The 25,562-nt window shown below is 38.3% G+C and overlaps 1 protein-coding gene across 1 annotated transcript in view; it reads right to left on the minus strand.

Moving 5' to 3' along the window:
* GUCY1A2 (guanylate cyclase 1, soluble, alpha 2) overlaps positions 1-25,562 on the minus strand; it is a gene marked incomplete at its 5' end in the record, with an annotated part of 327,669 nt that overhangs the window by 267,653 nt on the left and 34,454 nt on the right. Inside the window, one exon of the mRNA XM_011927025.1 lies at positions 22,413-22,534. Coding sequence (XP_011782415.1) covers positions 22,413-22,534 — 122 coding nt within the window. The remainder of the gene's footprint in view (positions 1-22,412; positions 22,535-25,562) is intronic.

Here is a 25,562-nt window from a genome sequence, read left to right on the forward strand (position 1 = left end):
TGTGAATTTGATCCTGTCAACATGATGCTATTTGGTTATTTTGCACAATAGTTGATGCAGTTTTTTCGTGGTTTAATTGATCTTTATATTTTGCTGTGTTTTTGCAGTGGCTGACACTGGTTTTTCCTTTCCATATTTAGTGCTTCTTTCAGGAGCTTTTGCAGGGCAGGCCTGATGGTAACGAAATCCCTCAGCATTTGCTTGCCTGGAAACGATTTTATTTCTCCTTTCCTTATGAGGCTCTGTTTGACTGGATATCAAATTCTGGGTTGAAAGCTCTTTCTTTAAGAATGTTGAATATTGGCCCCCAATCTTTTCTGGCTTGTAGAGCTTCTGCTGAGAGGTCCACTGTTAGTCTGATGGGCTTCCCTTTGTAGGTGACCTGACCTTTCTCTCTGGCTACCTTTAACAGGTTTTTCCTTTTTTTTTTTTTTGACCTTGGAGAAACGGATAATTATGGGTCTTGGGGTTGGTCTTCTCACAGAGTATCTTAATGATGTTCTCTGTATTTCCTGAATTTGCAGGTTGGCCTGTCTTGCTAAGTTGAGGAAGTTCTCCTGGATAATATCCTGAAGTGTGTTTTCCAGCTTGTTTCCATTCTCTCCATCTCCTTCTGGTACTCTAATCACCCACAGATTCTGTCTTTTTATGAAGTCCCATATTTCTTGGAGGCTTTGTTCATTCCTTTTCATTCATTTTCTCTACTCTTGTCTGCATAACTTATTTCAGTAAGGTAGTTTTCAAACTCTGATATCCTTTCTTCTGCTTGGTTGATTCAGCTGTTGATACTTGTGTATGCTTCATGAAGTTCTCATGCTGTGTTTTTCAGCTCCATCAGGTCATTTATGTTTCTCTCTAAACTGGGTATTCTAGTTAGCAGTTCCTTTTATCAAGGTTCTTAGCTTCTTTGCATTGGGTTAGAACAAGCTCCTTTTCTGCACAGCAAAAGAAACTACCATCAGAGTGAATAGGCAGCCTACAGAATGGGAGAAAATTTTTGCAATCTACTCATCTGACAAAGGGCTAATATCCAGAACCTACAAAGAACTCAAACAAATTTACAAGAAAAAAACAAACAACCCCATCAAAAAGTGGGCAAAGGATATGAACAGACATTTCTCAAAAGAAGACATTCATACAGCCAACAGACACATGAAAAAATGCTCATCATCACTGGCCATCAGAGAAATGCAAATCAAAACCACAATGAGATACCATCTCACACCAGTTAGAATGGCAATCATTAAAAAGTCAGGAAACAACAGGTGCTGGAGAGGATGTGGAGAAATAGGAACACTTTTACACCGTTGGTGGGATTGTAAACTAGTTCAACCATTATGGAAAACAGTATGGCAATTCCTCAAGGATCTAGAAGTACCATATGGCCCAGCCATCCCATTACTGGGTATATACCCAAAGGATTATAAATCATGCTGCTATAAAGACACATGCACACGTATGTTTATTGCGGCACTATTCACAATAGCAAAGACTTGGAATCAACCCAAATGTCCATCAGTGACAGACTGGATTAAGAAAATGTGGCACATATACACCATGGAATACTATGCAGCCATAAAAAAGGATGAGTTTGTGTCCTTTGTAGGGACATGGATGCAGCTGGAAACCATCATTCTCAGCAAACCATAGCAAGAACAAAAAACCAAACACTGCATGTTCTCACTCATAGGTGAGAACTGAACAATGAGATCACTTGGACTCAGGAAGGGGAACATCACACACCAGGGCCTATCACGGGAATGGGAGAGGAGGGAGGGATTGCATTGGGAGTTATACCTGATGTAAATGACAAGTTGATGGGTGTGACGAGTTGATGGGTGCAGCACACCAACATGGCACAAGTATACATATGTAACTAACCTGCACATTATGCACATGTAACCTAGAACTTAAAGTATAATAATAATTAAAAAATATAAAAAATTTAAAAAAGAACAAGCTCCTTTAGCTCATCATAGTTTTTTATTATCTTCTGATGCCTACTTCTGTCAATTCGTCCATCTGATCCTCCGTCCAGTTCTGTGCCCTTGGCATTGTGATCATTTGGAGACGAAGCATTCTGTACTTTTGGGTTTACAGCATTTTTTTTATGGATTCTTTCTCACCTTCCTGAATTTGTCTAGTGTTGGTCTTTGAGCCTGCTAATCCTTGGATGGAGTTTTTTTGTGGGGGCCATTTTGTTGTTGTTGTTGTTGTTGTTGATGCTATTGTTATCATTTTCTGCTCGTTTTTCTTTCAATAATTGGTCCCCCTTCTTGTAGGGCTGCTGCAGTTTGCCAGGGGTTCACTTCAGGTCCTATTCATGTGATTGGCACCAGTGCCTGGAGATGTCATTCAAGGAGTCTGGACAGTAGCAAAGATGGGTGCCTGCTCCTTCTTCTAGGACCTCTGACCTTGAGAGGCACCAACCTGATGCCAGTAGGATCACTCCTGTATAGGGTGTCTGACAACCCCTTTTGGAGGGTCTCACCCAATTGAGTGGCACAAGGAGCAGGACCCATTTAATGAAGCACTTTGCCCTTTGGTGAGAGGGTGTGTTTCACTAGGGGGAAACCCACTCGTCTGGGCTGTCTGGATTTCTCAGAACTACCAGGAGGAGAGACTTAAGTGTGCTGGTCCCCAGCGACTGTGGCCACCCCTCTCCCTAGGGGCTCAGGCCCAGGGAGATCCGAATTCTGTCCCTGAGCCTCTAGCTGGAGTTATTGGAGATCCTGCAGGGAAGCCTCGCCCACTGAGGAAGGATGGGTCGGGATTAGGCCTGAAGAGGCACTCAGGCCACAGACTGCCACAGAGGGTGTGCTGGGCTGTGGGGACAAGTCTTGGGACCAAGTTGTTCAGCCTCCTTGGCTCTAGCTCTAGCAGGGGAAAAGCGCAGCCTGGACCTATAGAAATGGGTGCCGCCCACTCTGCCCAGGGAGCTTAGCGTGTTAGGTGGTTGCAAGTCCCAGTGCTGGCTGTTGCCCCTCCCCCCAGGAGCTCAAATGGCTTAGACAGCAGGCAGCCACAGCTGGTGCTGGTTGCCTCTTTTTCCCCCCTCCCCTGCAGCTCCCCCACCCCACCCTTTTCCAGTTCCTCAGGCTTAAGCAGATTCCAGCTGAGAGGCTACAAGAATCTGCATGTTCCGAGGCTGGGACACTAGGCCCTGGTGGCGTGGGTTCGCAAGTGGGATCCTCCCATTCACGGTTGCAGGGTTCTGTGGAAAAAGCTGTTTCCCTGGCTGGGTAGCGCACTCACTCACCACCGTCTCCCTTGGCTGTGGGGAGGGGGTTCCCCTTCCCCATGTGGCTCTCAGGTGGGCCAGGTCAGCCTTCTTGTCAATTTTGATGAGAGAACCTGAATACTTTGCTTGCCGATGAAGGATTCACACACTCACGTTTTTTTCCAGTGGGAGCCTCTGAACACCACAGCTTCTAATCGGCCGTCTTGGCCCCACCTCCAAAACAAATGGTCACATTTCTTTCTTGTAATCACTACATTGTGATTTACCCTCCTCAGCTGTTCCAACCAAGTGTTGGGAGCTATGCTGCTGTCCAGTTTGTACAAAGGCAGGGAAAAAATGTGTTGTGGTAAAGAAACGAAACTGATGGAAATCTGAAATTTTTAAAAATTTTGCTATTGAATTAGGTAATAAGTGCTTAGCCAAAGGTCTAAAATGTATTTCATTAGACAAATAGAATTAGATGTTAAGAATGACAGTAATTAGGATGTTACTGTGTTTCCATACTGTAGCTATTACAGTAGCATCACAGCATTCTTACAGCATTCACAAGCAATGCTAATGCTTCTATACTTCTGGAAGGTGAAATCTTATGATTACGTATATATTTGTTTAAAGCAGAATTTGTGAATACACCATTTGGTATAACATTGATTCACAAAGCCATCAAGTACATGAGAACTTGACTGATAACCAGTCCAATCTCTCGAAACACAGCAGATCTCATAGATAGTCATCTTGCCTCTACTTAAACAGCACCCTGATGAGCAGCTCAGGAAGCCTGCTCTTCCAAAACTGAGTATCTCCAGTAATTATACAATTCCTTCCTTCTTCCATGTGGGGCAAAAATTATTCTATAATTTTAGTCCACTAGTTCTAATGTACCTTCATATACTAGCTAGTGATTTGAACAAATCTGTCTCCTCTTCTCACAGAAGTCCTTTAAAGTACCTGAAAATAGTTCTCATGTTTTCCTTTGTCTTCTCATCTTATATTTTTCAAAGAAGTAATTTAAAATACATTAAAGGCAGCTTTAAAGAACTGTTTAATAAAAAAAAAAAAAACAAGGATACACTAGGAAACACACACACAGTATGTGTGATTTGGAAGGATATTACGAGTTATGCTTTGGAAGGAAATAAGAAAGCAGTTGAGAAATAGGAAGTCTATTTCAGATAAGGGGAGCTAACACGAGAAGCTTTTATGCCAGGATTACAGTCTTTTGTGTATATGTGCTCTAACCTGGGAAAATAGATGTTCAGGTTTATTCTTCTTCACTAGCATATACACTTCAAACTGTTTTTCCAGTATTGTATTTATTTGCCTTGTGCCGTTCACATTTTTCATGCACAATTCCATTTTGATCATGCATATATATAAAATGTTAAGCTAACAAAGGAAGAAATTTAGAGCCATGGAAATGAGTACCAATGGTACATGTACTTATTGAACTCATAAGCACTGCTTCTTTAGCATCATGGGTGAGGCAACCCTAGGAAAGATTAAGAGCACACCAAGTAGAGCAACTATTCATATTTGTTAGTCTGAAAGTAGATCTCACACAACACTGAGCTATGTCTGTCATTATGTCATCATCCCATCCTAACATATTCCATAAATAAAACACAAGGGAAAGGCTGAGACCTGAAAGAATTTTTTTAATGGTCATCTTTTAAAATTGAGTGAGGAAAGGAAAATATATACATTAATTCTTTCATTATTTTAGAGGAAACTATCATCTGTTTGGTTTCATTGTTTATTTGGTGAAAGGATTATGCTTTCACAGATTCTCTTTTCTTTTGTAACACAGCCATGTTCATTTTTTCAGTGTCCCCTCCAGTTTTTGGGCATATTCACACATATTTTATGTACTTGGATTCATAATGTTCATGATGTGCCCAAACACTTTATGTTTAAATTATTCTTTTTTGTATAATCTGTCATCTCTAACAGATACTGGGAGTGTATGTAGCTGTCAGCTCTCAACTGAGTCTGACTCTAGGCATTGCCTTCAGCTGAAGAGAGCTGCCGGCCCAAGATCCCCCTGCCTCCGCAAGGAACCCACTTTCAAAGACAGTTTGGAAAGTGGGGAGTAATAACACCAAGATACCTCCTTCTTGCCCCAGTCAGGGGCAATTCTGAAGACAGCAGCTGAGACCTCTGTTGTGATGGCTTTTGCAATAGCAATTCAATTTTTCCCTCTGCCCTATCTACTTTCTTTACATTCTCACAGGGAAACAGTCTGGTAAAACTCCTCAGCTGCAAACATGTACTTACTACCTTTCATGAGAATGACCCAGAAGGCAGAGCTCAGAACCACAAAGGATCATTCTCAGGCCTTGAAACCTAATGAAGTTTGCCTGGTGGGATCACTGATCCTCAGTACACTGCCCAGGAGCCCTCCTGAGTGCAGATCTCCATGTCAGAGTCTGTTTCCTGGGGAACTAGAGCTGTTCCAACATCACATTTTCCCATGCTGTAGCATAGTCTTTCCACATAGTTCTCATTTAAGTGGCTGCTTAAAATTCTTCTAAGGAGAGTTATCATATTTTAATTGACTCTTTCCTTATAGTTGGACCGTTGGTTGTTGCCAATATTTTGTCTCTTTATACGAGCATTCAGTAAACAGAACTAAGCTGTTATTTCATGTTTTTTCTGGTTTTTAATTTTTTTTTTAATCTCAGGTGTGGGTAATTACTAAGATAAAGATATGAAGGATTTCAGTCGATTGTTAAGAATTTACAGATTACAGTACTATAAGCCATAAGTCCAAGTGTAAGATATATCCCCAGGACACTAAGGAATTAGAATAGATTATTTTCTGTATTATTGTGTCTTTGATCCAAGACTCAGCATAGAATGCCTGAGAAGCCCAGAAGAAAAGGAAAACAGAGTAGTCTGTTATTAATTTGTGTAGCACTCTACTGTACTTGGCTGAGTAAATCAGTACCTACACAATGCCAGCATCTAGTGAGCAATAAATACTTGTTGAATAGATATTTGAATAAATAAATGCATATTCAGGTTGCTTTACATTTTAATTTAAATTCAAGAGGGCTCATTAATGGGGAAATGTAGATAATGTAGAAAATACGGACTGGATACTGATAAGCCTTTGGTTTTAAGTTATTAAATCATCACCATTCCAAAGCAAAAATGACAGTGGTGGTAACAGCAGTAGTGCACGTGAGTATGTTAAATTCTCTTTTCTACAGAAGGTAGCACAGAAGGGACTAAAAGGAAGAGTTAAGGAAGAACAAAGTAATAGCCAACACAAGCACTGAGTCAACTAGATAACAACAGATCAAGTTTCTAATTATCTCAACAGGACACATACCACAATTTCATGGAAAGGAGTGCCAGAGACTAGAAGATATTAGTGAAAATCCAAACCTTTAAATTTGGGGAACAGTGAGGAAGGAAGGAGGATGTTAAGTTGAACAAAGGATATCTCGTGAGATACACTGGCATATCCTGTAGACACAGCATAAGAACCATTCCCTGTTCTCATTTCTTATAACCAACAAGAATCGCATCTCAGATCAGACTAGTCTCTTCAATGCATTGTGAGCACACCTTGCTCATTCCAACTTGGGTCCTGCCACTCACCCTCCTGAAATGCCCAAAGGAGAGCAGCCCCCACTGCAGAGTCATAAACAAAGAAGGGCACTCCACTTCTTAGGGAGCAGAGGGAAGAAAAATATGTCACATAGGAATGTTAAACACACAAGCAGAAGGAGGAAGAAAACAGCACCAGAGACTTAGTTTATTCTTATAAATAGCTTAATAGGTAGACTTAGGTCTGCCTGAGCCAAAAGAGATATAAAACAAAAATGTCTGAATGTGGATCTTTTATTTTTCCAATACACTTTTACCATTCCCTCAACACTATTGAACTCCTAAAGAAAACAGAAGGTTATATGAGAGATCTTTCTTAATATTTGAAAGCAAACAAAAACGTATTATCCAAAAGGTCAACTGAATCTAGTATTTGGCAGGAAAAAGATATTACAAAGCTATAAGATCTTGAATTCACACATGATGAAAGATGCCACATTCCTTTCAAAGTGCTTCTTAAGTGTGCTTCAAAAAAGAGTCACAATTAAAGAAGCAAGCTGGCTTTTCTCTTCTCAGCCCGTTCCTAACCTTGCCAGTATATTATTGCTATTTCCTTTCTAGCTTGCAGAAGAATGTCAAAGGTCTACATTGTTTGTTTGTTTTTCTGTCCCACTAACAGTGAATCAGTTGGCCTGGTGCCCTAGAAGTCAAACAGATATTTGAAAAATTTTTCAGCCTTGTGACTACGGTAACCTTGTTCTAAGTTGAAATCTCCCAATGTAGGCAAACTTCATTTTAAACAACTGGACTATAGACTTCAATTCTGCTGTCTGTAAAGCTGACTACTAACATCCCTGTTTCACTACTCAGAACTATCCAAAAAAGACTTAGATAAATAAGAATAAAGTTAAGTACAATCAAGTTCCTATGTGGAAATACCAAGATTTACTCCATCTCACAAATCCCTCCTGTTTTCCCAATATTTATACTAAGGTGAGAGCAGAAACAATGGTCAGTGAATACCACTGTTACTTGAACTTTTGCCTCCCATTAACAGAACTAGATTCATTCCATTATTTAGTTTAAAATTTTGTTCCCAAAGGATCAGGACTATGAGGTCCATGACAGCATGAAAATGTGTATATGGGGCAGGGTGTGGTGGCTCACGCCTATAATCCCAGCACTTTGGAAGGCCAGCCATGGGCAGATCACAAGGTCCGGAGATCGAGACCATCCTAGCTAACATGGTGAAATCCCGTCTCTACTAAAAATACAAAAAATTAGCCGGGCGTGGTGGCAGGCACCTGTAGTCCCAGCTACTCGGGAGGCTGAGGCAGGAGAATGGCGTGAACCCGGGAGGCGGAGCTTGCAGTGAGCTGAGATCATGCCACTGCATTCCAGCCTGGGCAACAGAGCGAGACTCCATCTCAAAAACAAAAAAAGGAAAGAAAGTATGTATATGAGTATGTGCAGGGATTGTAGGAGTAGGTGAGGGGAGTTAAATCACATAGACAGAAGACCTGATTATGTCCTGCATATGTTTGCTTCAAATATTTAATTTCAAATAAATTTGAAATGTGAGAATAATTTATATAAGCCTCAGTATTTCTATGCAACAATTAAAGTTTTAAGGAATTATATATATACACACATATATAATCTGAAATGAACACCATTTTTGAAACTGATCTTTTGTCTATTCCAACAAAAGGGGAAATGAACATCCAGCATGTGCTTATGCTCTGACCTGTTATTAATTTAAAAAATAGGCAGTGGTAATAATTTTAACCATATATAGCTGCATTATCTTCTAAACAGTTCACTTTACACGCCTATTAGTTCAGTAAACACTAAACACCAACTTAGTGTGATGTCCTGCTTTAAGTGAAGATCCCATGTAACTAGTTGTACACAATGCTATATGGAGATACACAAAGTACTGCTACTAAATATAGAAATACTTTAATAGCACATTGCAATATCATCTAATGACTGATGACAGGCCATGAAAAATAATGTATACTGGCTATTTAAAATGTCAGGGAAGCAATCAAAAACTCAGAGTCTAAAGAGAAGAATATGTCAATGATTGTTGAGGCTTCTGAATTCAAGGAAAGTATTTTGGAAGTCCAAAATTATCATAAGATAATAGTAAAGGGATGCCAAGAAAAAAGCTACATGTCCATGTACAGATGTCACTCAATATAGCACCATGAAAATCAGTACCTTAAGCAATAGAAGTAGTCAGCAGTTTTATTTTTACTTTCATTCTTTGAAAATGTGATTTTATTCTTGAGCAATACTCCTCTGTGTAGAAGAAATGAAATGAAATGTTCTGGAACACACAGGAACCAATCACCTATTCTGGTATCAATTGCCCTGCAATATTAGATAAACAGAGTGGGACTATGTTCAGACACTATTCCAATTTCATCTTTAATCTCCATATCACCAAATCATGTTATAGGGGAGACAGAAAACAAAACTTAAGGAAAATAAACTCCACAGATAGGCTCCAATCTGGACACTAGTTACATAGAATTTGATGCTTTCATAGGTGATACTAGGAATTTTATACTAGCGTAAAAACAGGCCGCAAACTCTTACACTCACTTATGTTTGTTATTTTAGTTAGTTTTGTGGTGTTGTCTGTTTGTTTGTTTTTAACTGGGGATACAACCCAATGGAAACAAAGTTCCTTTGGACTTATAATCTGTTTTAACTTTATTCAATCCTTTTTGGAAATGTTTATTTTGATATAAGTTTAAACTTAGAGAAAAGTTGCAACAATAGTACAAAAATTATACTCATCTCAAGTTTCACCATTTGTGAACAATTTGCCCCATTTGCTTTCTTATTCTCTCTCATTCCCCCTTCTCTATCTTTTGCTACACACACACACACACACACACACACACACACACACACTCCATTTGAGAGTAGATAGCAGACATTATGCCCCTTCATCCCTAATACTTCCTTGTATAAAATGTACACTTTGACACTATGCTATCTTCTAACCCACAATCTATATTCAAATTTTGCTCATTGTCCCACTGATATAGCTTACAGTTGTATTATTTTCTAGTCCAAGATTCAGTACAGGATCATACTTTGCATTTGTTTTTCTTGTGTCTTTAGTTTCCTTTCCTCAAGAACACTCCTCATTCTTTATTTGTCTTTCAAACAATAATCCTTGGATAGCCACCCCTCCAGGGCCTCTGGCCTTCCTGCTGTGGTTACAAAGAGTTAAATAGAGCACCTGACCACTGGGTACCTACATTCAAGTCAAAGAGAATGACATGTAAACAATTAGGAAGCACATCATGAAGTGTGCATTAATAGAAGTATAAGTGGGTTGCTTCTATTTTTATCAGCTCAAACCCCTTGCTCTCTAGATCTTTTTTTCTCTCTCTCATTTGAAGTCAGAAAAATACCTTCATAGCCAGAATAAATATTGTCAGTGCTCACTCTGGCAGCACAGACACAGAATAATCATTGGCAAAAGGTATTTATGAAATATTTTTTAATTCAGGGAGTTGGCCAAAATAACAGAGAGTACCATGCAGCAGTATATACTAATACATACACACAAGGTGTTTACTTATTTTTTTTAGGAAACAGAGGTGGTTCTTTTAATGGAAGATGTGTCACAATTACCACTTATTTTTGGAAACAGAAAAATGCAACATGGTAAAAAGAGCTGTACTACTTTTCTGTAGTTTAAAAAGCTATATTCAAATCTAGCTGCAAGCATTTGTTGGCTAAGCGATTTGGAGTAAAGTACTTACACTCTGGGTCTAATTACTTCATCTGTAAAATGGAAATAATAATACCTAATTATAGAATTTAGCAAGGTACAAAATAATATACATGAAAGATCCTTATAACAGTAAAGCATATATAATTTACACATAATAGTAAAGCATATATAAATAGTAAAACATATGTATATATGTATGTGTATGTACTTATGTATACAGGCATATATGTGTATGTGTGTGTATATGTATATGGAGAAAAAGAAAACAACAGCAAGAGAAAGCTTAAGTATGCATTTGATTTGCGAATTTTACTTCCACTTCTCTTGGGATGGCTCTCTTCTAGTGATCACACTCAAGCAGCCTTGCATTCTGTCCACTGAGTAGAGAAGTTTTATACCTCCTGCCATGTGGCCTCCTTCGCATTAGCTTCTATGCTGATAGAGCCAGGAGAGCAGAGATGACATCTGCCTTACTCACTCTCAGATCTTCATGGCCAGCAGAGACCTGGCACATGGAGGTATTCAAAACACACTGGTGGAATGATGAACACCAGCTGGGACTCTGTCTGGCCCAAAATACAATGCTACAGCCTCACTGCCTCCTTTCATTCATCTTAAATAGATCCAGAGTAGCAAATGCTACTCAGACATCAGTGGAGAAACTAGAACTTTCATCAATCTCAACCTCCTCCATACTACGGTGAATGTTCAAAAAAAAACAAAGTTCATTTCTGGAGCTCTAAATCCAGAAATATCAGCGAAACAGCACAAATACTACAGTCATATAGAAATCCTTTGAGCTGCTTAAATGGGTTTAAGAATATTAACATTAACATATTATTTAAGCCCTTCCCACTCTTTTACATTCCATTGTCTTATTTTTCTTTTCTTTTTTTTTTTCCTTTTTTTGAGATGGCGTCTCACTTTGTCGCCGAGGCTGGAGTGCAGTGACACCGTGTCGGCTCACTGCAACCTCTGTCTCCTGGGTTCAAGCAATTCTCCTCTCTCAGCCTCCCTCGTAGCTGGAATTACAAGCACCCACCACCCCTGGCTAGTTTTTATATTTGTAGTAGAGATGGGGTTATCACCATGTTGGCCAGGCTGGTCTCGAACTCCTTATCTCAGGTGATCTACCCGCCTTGGCCTCCCAAAATGCTGGGATTACAGGTATGAGCCACCGTGCTCGGCCCCGTTGACTTATTTTTCTTCACAGCATGCATCACTCTGAAGTTTTTGTACTTGTTACTTGTCTATAGTTTTTTACTGCCTGCCTCCCCACTTGCTGTTTTCTCCCTGATAATCACCAGTACCTAGAACAGTACCCAGAAATACAAAATATTCAATAAATATTTGTATTGAGAGAACAAAGTACTTGAAAACTATTCCTTTAATAGGGCAAACATGTCCTCTACAATAGTATATACAGACTTCTCTGGATTAATCAATCTTCCCCTGCAGTTAATATAACGATATACTAGTCCAGCTGAAACCCTAGTGATCACGTAGAGCCCTGAATTAGAGAAGTTGTGCAGATTTGCAGTAAGTTAGAGTTGTTTGACTACCAAATTTGTCAACTAGAATATTAAGCTTAAATATAGCACTAAAGCAAAAATGTAATGACAAATTAAGAGAAGTAAACTTACGTTTGGCAGATTTTAATTGTTGCTTTTTATTAAAATGGAAGATTGAGAATAAGAACAATGAAAATAGAAAGGTTATAGAAACAAACAAAAAAGGAGGTTAATGAAAAACAGTCTGAAGTGCTAGAATTGAATGAAGAGGTGAATGAAGTCTCATAAAATGCTGTGGGGAAGTACACAGAACCAGAAGAAGTACACAGAACCTGAAAAGTAGAAAAATTATGGCAATTGGGTATTTTTAGTCAAAGTTTTCCTGGGCACTAATCACTCAGTGGAGTAACTCCCAAGAGTCAGGATCATTTGTCACTGTTCTGTTTGTTCTCTGGCTGAAATTCCTCTTGATATCTTCTTCATAAAGATCCTAAAATGACTCTGTGCTTTATGAAAGCTCACAGACAAGTATAAACTTCCCTTTCCTATTACATTAACAAATTCTATTGCCCACTTCATTTTCCCCCTAGGGTAAGACTGTCCTCTGGGAATTAATAGGATTTCTGGTCCTAATGATAGTCATAGTGGACAGGAAAGTGTCATCTAAAGCTCTCAAGTAAAAAAACAATCTAGCAGTAACCAGGCATTTTATGAAAACTATGCATGATCCATTATTTCTGACATTAGTTTGAACAAAACCCTATTGCATGTCATTGTGGAATTAATGACATGGGATGAATAAAGAGAGGGATTTATCCAGAACTAGGTATGCCCACTTATACATAAACAGGAGAAAATCAGAAAAAAAAAATATGATATTCTAATTGTGTGATGCAAATGATGGCAGTCTAAGCTGGTAATCTAAGCCAGCAGTTATCAGCATGAAGGAGATTTGGCAAAGAGATACAGAAAAGGCAAAAGGGAGGAAGAAAGGAAGGAAGGAATGAAGGGAGGGAATGAGGGAGGGAGGGAGGGATAAATACAGAGCATCTAGCAAAAGATAAATACAGAGCATCTAGCAAGAGGCATTAAGCCTGTATCTGGAAGACAAAAAGCAATGAATGAAAGCAGAGCCCCAGTTCCTGTGTGGGATTCAGAAATAGAACTGAAGTCCTGAAGAGAAGTAGGAATAAGTCAAAAGAATTGGGTGGAATACAAAGCAACAACCCACTTTCAGAAATAAGACAGAAAGTGAAACACAGAATTTTAGAGTACCAACTAACAGCAGAGGTGACTTGGTATCAAATGTCCTAAGAATTGACTACAGTTTCTTAAGCATCCTTGCCCAAGAGCAGGATTAGACTTGGAGTTAAACTGTTAAAAGTCATGGGTGCATACTAAAATTATCTAGAGAATATAATTTTAAAATACAAAGTTCAGGTCTCTGCCCTAGATATGATAAATCAGAATATCTCGGTATAATGTCTATAGACCTCTTGTATTTATTAATGTCTCTTGATGATCCTACTGTACAATCACTTGTAGAATGTAAGGTCCACTGATCTAGAGTCTAGGATATACATAAGTACTTTTGGGATTAGGATTCAGATCAATAATGCAATCATATTTCCCTAGGAAGAATAAGAGCATAAATGTATAAATCTCAAAATTAAAATTGGTATTTTCAGACCTGGTTTTTCCTCTTTTACTTATCTGGCTCTGGACAATGTTCAATCCTGACCATTACGTAGGAGTCAGGAATTACTTCAGTATCCTTGCTTATGAAAATCACATGTGTTTCTTGTTTAGTTGACTCCTATATATATGCTTTACCAGTTTCTTTTCATGCCTGTCACCAACTGGAAGTTCTCCCTCCATTCCATCAATGAGTCATGTCTTCTGTGGGGACCTACACTGGTTCTTCTAACTGCCCTTTTCTACCGGGGAAGTGAAGTCCAGTCCTCACATCCCATACAATTCCCTACCGCCCAACAATCTCTCTACCCCACCTGATCCTAGACCATAACACTGGTACATAACAGTGCATAAGGTGCCCACAAAGGCTAAAATAAAATTCATTTATAACACAGTGGAAAATTCTGACAAGTACTTCCAAAATCTACAACTTCTTTCTTCATACTGGAAAATTACCATTTCCCAAGGTTAAGATCAGACTTTGTGGAAATATAGGAAAAAACCACAATAGACCAGGAATTGGAAGTTAGGTCTCAAACTTACTAGATTTGAAGGAGGTATCACTTTTACTAGGTACTACTATGAGTATCAGAAATGGGAAAAGAGCACTCCAAAACACCTATAAAAATCACCCACAATACATAACAGTCCATAGCTCCCCTCATGGAAAATTTAACATATGGAAATCTTTAACTGAGCAGACTCAAAGAAAATAAGAGACTAATAGTTTTGCTTTTGAAAAATAGGACTAACAGTGGGATAATAAGGGGAATTTACCATATATAAAAATCTTAATTTGTATAACATCTTTATTGTGACACATAAAACTCTACTCACCAGATTAATTTAAATAAATTACAATAGAAATGCTGTCAAAAGCACTTAAAATTGACTGAAGAACTGAACTCAAGACTAGTAAGAATGACAACTTATCTAGCATAGAACCCAGGATGTTTGAATTTAACTCTAATTTTACTTAAATTTTCATTAACTGTCACAAGAATTAAAACAGAAAGTTATTAACATCTGTAGTTGAGTCAAAGTTAGAGTTATGCATCAAAGAACAATGAAAACAGAACAAAAACACTATAGACAAAAACATCAGCTTCATGCACAGGAAATAATTCACTTAATTAACAAAAGTCGTAAAACACAAAAGAAAAGGGTTGGGGGAGAAAGGAAAGTGGTATGCTCACTTGAGCTAAAAGACTAAAAGAAATAAAGACAAAAAACAGTATTCCAAAAAGCAAAAGTGACAAGTCACTATAAATCTGCTCCATGAGATGGCAACAAAATAAGCTATGAGTTTGACATATGAAATGATTACAGGTCCACAGTCATGTTTCTCACATGGTAAGGGAAGAATAATCTTCCTTCTAACTCAGAGAAAAAGCAATAACAACAATCACTGTTTGGTAACAGAAGCAGTGGAGGGGTCAATAAGTAATGTAGCAGGCTCTACCATCACAGTGTCATAGTTCAAACACTGGCCTCCCCACAGGCTAATGGTGTGACCTCATGCAAGCAGCCTGACCTGGCTGTGCTTCCATTTCTCCTGCTCCAAGTCAGAGATAAGTGTTTTTGTTTTGTTTGTTTTATCCAACTAAGGAGTTTTGCAGGTTTTAAATGGCAGTAATACTATCTTTGAGAAAACAAAAATAGAAGACTTTCTAAGAAATTTGAGAATTTTGTTATGTGAATGTATTGAGTAAAGGAGCTTTAGTTAAGTGAGTTTGACTCACTGGCTGTTGATAGTGTTGAAAGGAATCTTAACTTAGGCAAGCTGGGGGTTAGGAGAGCATGTCGATATTAACAAAAACTATTTGTGGACATCTTATATTTCAACATCTTCAACAAATGGGACCCTGTTGGTTATAGCACCTCAAAGTTACACTGAAATTCCTAAAATATTTCATTTCCCAGTGAATAAATGCTGAATAACTCCATTCCAGGAACTTATTGTTACTAAGCCAAAGAGAAAGAGTCTACCTATTACAGTAGTATCATGGGCAATCACTGCTATCACTAATAAATTTTTAAGCAGTTTCTAAATTCAGTCATAATATCAGGAAAAGTATTTAGAATGACAAAACCAGAAAACGAAATTCTTAATTACAGTTGGTATATGCAGAAATTGTAAAGAGATAACAGGTGCTGCTTTTGTTTATTAAAATTTCAAGGAGGAAGGCACATGTATTAGAATGGCTAAAATCTAAAACACAGAAAATATCAATTTCTGGAAAAGATGAAGAGCAATAGGAAGTATCATTTATTGCTTTTGGGAAGGCAAATGGCGCAGTCACTTTGTAAGACACTTTGGCAGTTTCTTACAAGGTTAAACATAGTTCAACAATTGCACTCCTAAGTATTGCACTACATTTGAAAATGTAGTCTACACAAAAACTTGCAATTGAACATTTTATAGCAGTTAATTCATAATAACCAAACATGGAAGGAACCAAGGTATCCTTCAATCAATGAATGGATAAGCAAACTGTGGTACATGTTAAATGGAATATTTTTTGGGGGGGAGGGGGTGGGGGGAAAAGAATGAGCTCTCTGCCAAAGACATGGATTAATCTTAAATTCACACTTCTAAACAAAAGGAGCCAGTGAAAAGGCTGCATACTATATGATTACATTTATATGACATTCTGGTAAAGGCAAAACTATAGCATGGCAAACAGATCAGTACTTGCCAGAGATTTGGAGGTGACATGGGGTTGAACAAGTGAAACACAGGGGATTATTTTTAGAAGAGGGAAAGTATTTGGTATGATGTTATAATGGTAGATATATGACATTATGCATTTTTCAATACCCATAGAACTTTACAGCAGAAGAGCTAAACTTACTGTATACAAATTTAAGTGGGTGTGTATGTGTGTGTGTGTCTGCATGTGTGTTTAGGAGGTCAAAGTATCACAGGATGGAAGACTATAATGAAAGAATCTAGCTGTATTATAAATATATGAAAAAAAATCTCACTGGAAGTGGTAGGGTAGAATGGTGCTTACCTAAGTAACCCTGGAAACGACTGGACATTATAAAACTTTATACATAACTACATACTCTCAAACTGCCCATAGGCACTGTATTCTAGTTGATAAAATTGTTTCCCCTGGTAGCTTGTGTTAACAATTCTGAAACAACTATAAACATACACTGGAATTCAAGAATTCAGTGAATGGATGGCTAAAGGGAGTCAGGTTTCTCCTTGTTAGAAAGGAGGAGATAGACAAGCAAGGGGGAAAGGTTAGAATGATCCATATGGTAACGGAGTAAAGTTGGAGACATCAGTATGAACTCAATTTAGCATATGATGATACATATAAAATGTTTATAGATAGGCATATATATATGAGTTCGTATACACACATATATTCTTTTGCTCTGTTGGCTGAGAGGGCGTAGAAGCAAAATGCCCCAATAGCAATGAGTACAACCAATGCCCAGGTCATGGTTTCTAATACCATTCTCCAATAAAAGGTATCAGGGCTCCTGAGAGAAACAGCTGATTCTAGACTGGGGCAGGAAGTATGAAAGATGAGTCTGGAACATCCTATAGTGTGGAAAGTAAGGAAGTGCTCAAAACACACTATGCACACACAGACACACACAATATGGGCATGTGCCAGGCCAATGATGGGCATATGGACACATACCAAAGTAAACACTAAACAAACAAAAGATCTGACTGTACGCTTCAAAACTGTCAAGGTCATCAAAAACAAGGAAAGTCTCAGAAACTGTCATAGATAAGAGAAGCTACGGAGATAAGTCAACTAAATGTAATGTGGTATCTGGAATGAAATCCTGGAATACAAAAGGGTAAAACCTAAGGATATTGAAATAAAGCATGGAATTTGGTTAACAATAACGTATCAATATTGTTTTATAAATTGGGACCAAAGTACCATATTAATGTATGATGTCAAATGGGGAAAATCGGTGTGGGATATATTAGAACTTTCTGTGCTATCTTCACAGCTTTTTTTATAAATCTAAAACTATACTAAAACTTTATTTAAAAAAACTTAAAGGGAAAGGAAAAATAAACACCACCCCACTGAAGAGTTCATAAAAGAGAACAAAAGACAACCTGAAGAATTTAGGAATGTGAGGGGTTGTCCTCCCCTCACACAAAGAAGAAGTGCTAGACACAAAGCTGCTACATTATAGTACAAAGCTGCTACATTATAGTAACATTATTAAGTTACTTCCCCTCCAACCACCTTAATTCCAATTCATTTTAGTAAAATACAGAAAATATTTACTTTAATGAAAGAGGAAATTGATCAGTTACCAAGTTACAGTAACAAGAACTATATTGGCAGAAGTTACTTATTGCTATTAATATTAATTCACCAATAAATATGGTAAGTTGTTACTACACTAACTAGTTCTCCAAGATAATAAATATGTTAAACATATTCTAATCTGCTAAACAATTACATTATTTAGAGTTATTCCCAGAAAATCCCCAAGTTAGTCTTCACCCTAACCTTCAGCTAATTCTTCACAATTTTATGACCAATTAAAAGGCTCCTAAATACACATTCCAAATCACTGTGAAACAAAAAAGTATACACAAGTTGACATATAAGCAAAAAAGTATTACTTATAAAAAACAGAGAGTTCCATACCAGCAAAAGATTGTGGAATCAGTGGCATCTTATAAATGATTTCACAGCATTTCAGGATCCCTGACACTAAGTAAATATTGTGTGGAATAAGCCCCAAAGGTCTTTTCCTCTATCCTCCTTACTAGCCCTCTCCCAACAAAATAATCCCATGATAACATTGCTCCCATTCTGACTTAAATGTGTTACGTTTCTAGAGAAGACAAAGCAACACTCTGACAGAGAGAGACCTTTAAAACAAAGAAAACATTAATGGTTTCCAGAACTATGCGCTTTCTATTTTGAGAGGAAATGCACTTCGCAAGGGCAGTATAAAACTATACTTTGAGCAATACTTAGCAAGTAACTGATGCTTCCTAAACCTGCAAATCTTTATATGCTATAACTCTTCAGTAAATGAATTAACCTAGAGCTCTCATTTCTATTTGTTCTCTAAACTACTGTGGGAAGTCTTTTTCCTACACCCCATCTCCCTCATCTTGTAGCTCTTCGAGCTCTACAACAACTGAAACACCCACAACACCCTTCATAGTATTAGAACTTGTTAAAACTGCAATAGTCATAACCTCATTTATATTTAACTTATTATGACAAAGGAGACTATGCAATTTATCATCCTTCTCCCTTAACTCTCCTACTCACTTTGTCTCCCTGCCTATAACACTATGTAACACATAGGAACAAGTAGCAACATTTCAGCAGAAAACATGGTACACATGCTTTAATACATGCTTCATTCAACCATTACAATTTCCAAGAAGATACTAATGTTGCCTCACAGAACATAAACACATTTCTACTATTTAATTTGAGCCAAAAATAGGCTTTGCAGATTAGGGCTAGAAAAGATTTTCTATTTTTTGGACAACTAAAATTAGATCATTTTGGTATGCAAAAGATATTACGTACCAAATAAAGCAATAAATCTAAATCTGAAGTCCTCCAGCAGGGAGGGCATTGTCTACTATGTTTCTTTGCATGGCCAGAGTTTCAAGGGCCCAGCCTCCATTATCACAGCAATTGCCAAAGCACCAAAATGTGGTGAAGAGATGGCAAGAAACAGACCACAATGAATATCCGTAATTTGTAAATGATGAGACAGAAAATAGAAACAACCAGTTTCTAAGCCAACAAAAGGGAAACAGAGAGCAAACATTTTGATATCTGAAAGCAGTTCTTTCCCGTTACTCCAGCGGCATGAACCACCCTGTAGGGCACAACATGCACTCCCAGGGAGTCCCATGGAAGAAGCGAGAACAAATGCGTGGCAGAGGCATAACAGGTCTTCTCCAACTCACTTTCTCCCTCTCTTTAGGTCCTCGTTTTTATTCCATGTCACCCTCTAAATGCAAACTTCAACCTGAAGAGCCAGTAAATGACCAAACTTTCTAGAGGAGTTGTTAATACTAAGTAGGTAGAAATGATCATTTTGGAAGGAGAAAAATTGCTACTATGATCACATTTTGCGATCTATGACTTCAAGTCTTTTTTGATGATGAAGTATAAATAACATACAAATAAGTGAATAAACCACCAATATTCTAATCACACTCCCCAAAGGTGATAAATATAAACCATGGAGTTGGAACACTGCCTTCTGCCATCCAAAAGAAAGGTTCCCAGGCATCAAAATTGTTCTTAACTTGATTGAAATGCTATTTTCCTGTGCCACCCTCCAACACCCTCCCAAAAAATAATTTTTTTATGTCGTGCTTTTCTGTCCAGTAAGCTAACCAATTCTTTCATTCTCATATATGATTACACAAGAGAATTTAAACACAACTTTAAAAAAAGATAAAATCTAAGCAAGCCAAGATTAATCATAGCTCCGTGACTTGTTAAAAACAAAGATTTTACTGAATATGACCACTAAAGCTGTCCTCAGAGCATCAATATATCAAGATTCTTAAAATACATTATTCAAAGAGAACAGCTACCTCTTAGGCACATAATCATCTGTGCCAGCATCTGGTTGGCAGGTGGCAGGCATTAAATGTTAATCTCCAGAAATTTAAACTTTACAAGATTATGCTTTAAATCTTGAGAACAACCTATCATTACTTAGAGGAAGAAAATAATCAGACCTAGTATCTCTTTGGTAAAAAAAAAAAAAAAAAAAAGTTAGTATTCATGGAAATCTAAACCCTGTTACACGATCACCTTCTAAGTTATAAACACTTCACTTACCCTAATGTCATCAGGCAGCACATTGCCTGATGACTTCTCACTCACGACTTACTCAGCATCTCAGGGCAACCTTCAAAGGGCAACTAAACTGTGCTGGGCCAACAGTGTCCCCTGGTGGTCACCATTTCAAATTGTTTGACCCAGGGTTTCTTTCTGTGGAAATTCTGCACACTCATTTACAAGCCACAGTCCAACTACCTTTAGCACCCCAGTGTAATCATTATCTTTGAACACCTCCTATTCCCTCTAACTCAGTGATTCTAAAACTAGGGAGCATCAAGAAGAAAGATGTAAGGGTCAGGAAAATGCTTAGAAACTGGTTAAGAAGCAACTTCTCAAAATATTAAACATCCCTTCACTGAGATTCTGATACAACCCTTTTAGTGTGGCATCATCACCCCACCCCTTGAAATCACAATGCATTAAGAGAAATAGATGTTACTGAAAGGAGAGTCCTTGAAAATATAAAATCAGAAAACTTTAAGCAGCTCTCAGGTAATGTCTCTTTTAATCTCACCCCGATTTTCTCCAATCATAAGATTTACTTGGGTATTGTGACATCCCTGTAGTTGTTCTAAGATTAAGGTGATGAATCTTTGGCCTCCTTTTCACTACCCATCACCGCCCTGCATGCTGTTATAGATGTTAGACAAACCACTAACATCTATATGCCTCCCCTCACAAAAAGGATACATTTTCTTATTATTCAATTTTGTGTTTACAAAAGTTACCTAGGATGAAAATGTAGCCAACTGGCGGCTGAATTCCCAGCTTGAATGTAAAAGAAGTCTACCTCTAGAAGTCAGGCATGTTTAGAAAAATCTGATAGACTCTTGGGTTGGGGTGACCTGGAAATTGTTTGTAGGAGAAACTCAGATGTCTCCAGGGAAAGTACTTTAAAGGAAAAGAAAGAACATGCAAACTGGTTTGCCCTATTCTCCATCACCTGACCCCAAAAGAGATTCTGCATTCTGTGTGGAGTTGCTCCCTAAGATTTGTTATTCCCCACTAGCACCCTCCAGCACCCCATGGATTCCTATCTGGGTCATAAAGAAAAAAGGATTCTAAAAAGAACTTAAAGAGAAATTTCTCACTAGAAACATCTGTAAGACATCAGGGAAAAAAAAGTATTTCTTTTAGAACACTTTGCATGGAATACAAGGTAGCTCTCACATATCAAGAACTTCAGGTAGCATGGTAGAACAGCTCAGTTATGGTAGCTTAAGGCTGTATGATTGGATACAATCTACAACACTACCTTTTAGCCATATTGGAGCATCCAAAAACAGCCCCTCTGCCATAAGTACAAATACCTTTAAGACGGACACTCCCCCAGCCCAAGTAGGGCAAAGACACCTCAGTAGATGACCTGCTTCACTGACAAGGCCACAGAAAGGAACACTGGATTGTAGAGTGTTAAGAGTACTTGTGGGCCACCCTTCTGGCCCAACCAGGACCTCCCAGAAATAACAGAGTATGACTGAGAGTAAAAAAAGATCCTACAACTTGAGCTGAGAATAAGGGCCAAAGAAATATGAATTATACAAAGCTAATACTATTCACATGTGAATATTTGAAATTGTTTCCCTGGAATTTAAGTATTTTTGTTTTGATGTTTTTCCATCTCTAAGTAAGTGGCATGCAAGCAATTTCCACCCAAACATCTTCAGGAGAGTTAACACCCACCACTTCACAAGGGCTGGGTCTCAACTTGCCATATTCTCCAAATCTCTCTTTGGTAGAACATGAAACATTTCCACCTCGACATTCCCTCTCTTTCATTCTCTCTCAATCATAGAAATATATAGTTAATATACCGAGTATATTAGCAGTACACTGAAGAATTCCTGAGACATCTTCGATTTCTTCTTTGTTGGAGTGTTCTGCATAGGAGCATCTGTTAGAGATATTGTGGAAATTCTTTTCTGCATCCCTGTAACTAAGAAGAAAACAAAATTAGCATAAGGAGAAATTTTTGAAAGCATCTGCGAATGCAACCCATATACATATGCACAAGCACACGCAGTCTATGCTTTCATCATAATCACATTTTAAAATAAGTGAAGCTTTGGGCCATAATTCTGGCGTAACCCACCATTCACATCAGCATTTGCAGTGTAGACCTGGAACTGAAGGCAACTGTTAACAAGAAAGCTATGTGTGAAAAAAATTGAGGAGAACGAAAAATGTATCAGCTTTGTATAGCTAATGTTATCGCTCTATAAGCACGTCATCAAGGCTAGTGATCTGCTTCCATAAGGAAGCTGCCTAGAAAAGGAAGAGTTAACAATGTTAATTTGGTGTCCTGGCATTCAACAGTGTTGAAAGTAAACACACCATAACCTTTATCACAGTCAAGAAGATAGCAGTATATGCCAGGCGCAGTGGTCCACGCCTGTAAACCCAGCATTTTGGGAGGCTGAGGAGGGTCGATCACAAGGTCAGGAGATTGAGACCATAGACCATCCTGGCTAACATGGTGAAACCCTGTCTCTACTAAAAATACAAAAAATTAGCCGAGCGTGGTGGTAGGCACCTGTAGTCCCAGCTACTCAGGAGGCTGAGGCAGGAGAATGACGTAAACCTAGGAGGTGGAGCTTGCAGTGAGCCGAGATCATGCCATTTCACTCCAGCCTAGGTGACAGAGCAAGACTCTGTCTCAAAAAAAAAGATAGCAGCATACACCTAGCAGAATTTGAGTCATGGTCTTACCATTTTCTATCTGTGAGATCTTGGGTAAGTAACCTAATCTCTGTTAGTCTAACTTTCCTCTCCCATAAAATGGAAGTACCTCCTAGAGTTCTTGTGAGGACTAAATAACACAATGTCCGTGTAACTGGATATTGACTGGGACTTTTTGAGTTGCCAACGAATGAGAGCTAAGACAAAATAAGCTGAGGACATTAAAGGCCAAATCTTCCCACATTCTAAAGGGGTAGCCAAGAAGACCAGAGCTCTTCTTCAGGACTTAAGAGGAGACTAAATAGCCACTGCCCCTGTCACCCTACCACTGGCTTACAGAAGCAAAGGAATAGAAAGACTTCAAAATAAAATCTTCAGAAGAGTCAAGAGTTGGCCTAGGAAGAGAGTGCTATTGCACTTTCCCCCCTTCCCTCCTAGAAAAGGAGAAAAGGGGAGTGTTCCCTGCAGACATCCAGTTGGTGAGGGGGATCCATAGCTGGTAGAGACTGGGGATCTCCCATCTCATTCCCCAGTGAACGTCTGCAGAGGCAGTGGATTTCCTGATCATACTCCCATGTCTGACTGACAAAAGGAAGAAGACTCAGGAGAGAGTCATTAACAAGGAAAAGAAATCGAGAAAAACTGGGAGTAACCTAAAGGCCCACCATTTGGCAGGGCAAATATGTGAGTTTCTCATGGGTTAGGGAAGAGAGAGGCAAGCTTGAGTTGTCTGGTTGTCATGGTGCTCTTCCAATCTACAGGCTACCAGCCGGGGACAGGGATCCCACTACCAAGACCAAGAGAGTGAAGTCCTTAGGTGCGGGAGCTGTGGCATCCGAAGCAGTCAGGGCAGAACTCATATATGCATCCTAGTGAGGGCATCACAGCCAAGAGAGGACTGCTACAACCCCAGTGAATTTAAAAAGGCTTCTGCCATTTTCCATTTCATTCATGCTCCAACCAATACATCAGAAAAGAAAGGGACCTAGAAAGGAATGGCCTGGAGAAGAGGAGTGAAAACCCACATCATACACTCTGTCCTGCATTCCAAGTCTCTTAGGCCAAGGCCTGACCCAGACAGGGAAAGGAACATTAGAGTCAGACTGGATATGAGAGTAAAGATTTAAATTGGCCTGGAGTGAACTTCATAATTCTTGGAAGTACTTAGAAAACAGAGCAATCTGTCTAAGCTAATATCAAAGGGGATGTATCCTAGCATGTTTGATGTGAGTGGAGGGAAAAATAAAATGGTTTCATGTTTGTATACCTCATTGAGATCAGACTCCAATAAACCAGTTAGGCAAAATGCCTACCACAGTTTCCAGAATGCAGGAGTCACTCAAAAGGTGGAACAGGGAGCACAGATGTTAAACACAGGCAACCACAGGGTTATTTGTAATTCAACCTCCACCATTTTTATCAGAATGACCTTAAAAAAGTATTTCTTTCTCTCAGCCTCAATTTCCTCAACTGTAAAATGTGCTTAATACAGTACTCTTATGCAATATGTTTAGGATTAAATAAACGATGGAACGTGCCCAGCATATCTCCTCCAACACAGTAAGCAACCAACAGATATTAGCTTTTGTCTAATTTGTTTATGTTCAAAAAGATATGGTTTTTCTATGTAAATATATGAAAAAAAAAGCTAGATCATTTTTAGATAAAATAAGCCACAAAATCTGATCATGATAGCTTAAGTAATATCCTTGAAGTTTGTTTCCCAGAATAATCATAATTCACCCACTCTTAATTTCACTTCTAGTGTTCTACTGAAATTATTCTGGCTTAATTTCTCCTCAATTGTCAAAAGAAAAAGAGAAACAGAAGGTTGGCTGTATAAAACAAACATAGGGCTCACATTAACAATTGGAGCAATACAATTTAATTTTAGATGACTATAAGAATTTCTATCCCAGACTAATATGAGTTTGGCAACAGTCCTACCCATATTAACACAACAATGCTTATTATGGCAAAAAAAAAAAAAGAATAAAATTAGTGGCATGGTTCTGAATACACATTTCTTTATTCTTTATTGTTTAAAATATATAGTGAGTGAATACTGTATCTCAGAAAGATTATCACATCTCCCACAGCAGTTTACTGAAGAAATCTGTGCTTCATCTACACTGCCATGGCAATCCATTTTTGTGAGCCATAGACCAGTAGGAGTCATATAGTACAAATATGAGTGACAGCAATTGAGTCAAGCCCTCTAGAGACGGAAATTTCAGTCAAAAAAAGAAAAGAAATCAACGAAAAAGTGTTCTCTTTAAGAAGAA

Source organism: Colobus angolensis, unplaced genomic scaffold (assembly GCF_000951035.1).
Source record: "Colobus angolensis palliatus isolate OR3802 unplaced genomic scaffold, Cang.pa_1.0 Scaffold7, whole genome shotgun sequence".
In the NCBI taxonomy this organism is placed as follows: Eukaryota; Metazoa; Chordata; class Mammalia; order Primates; family Cercopithecidae; genus Colobus; species Colobus angolensis.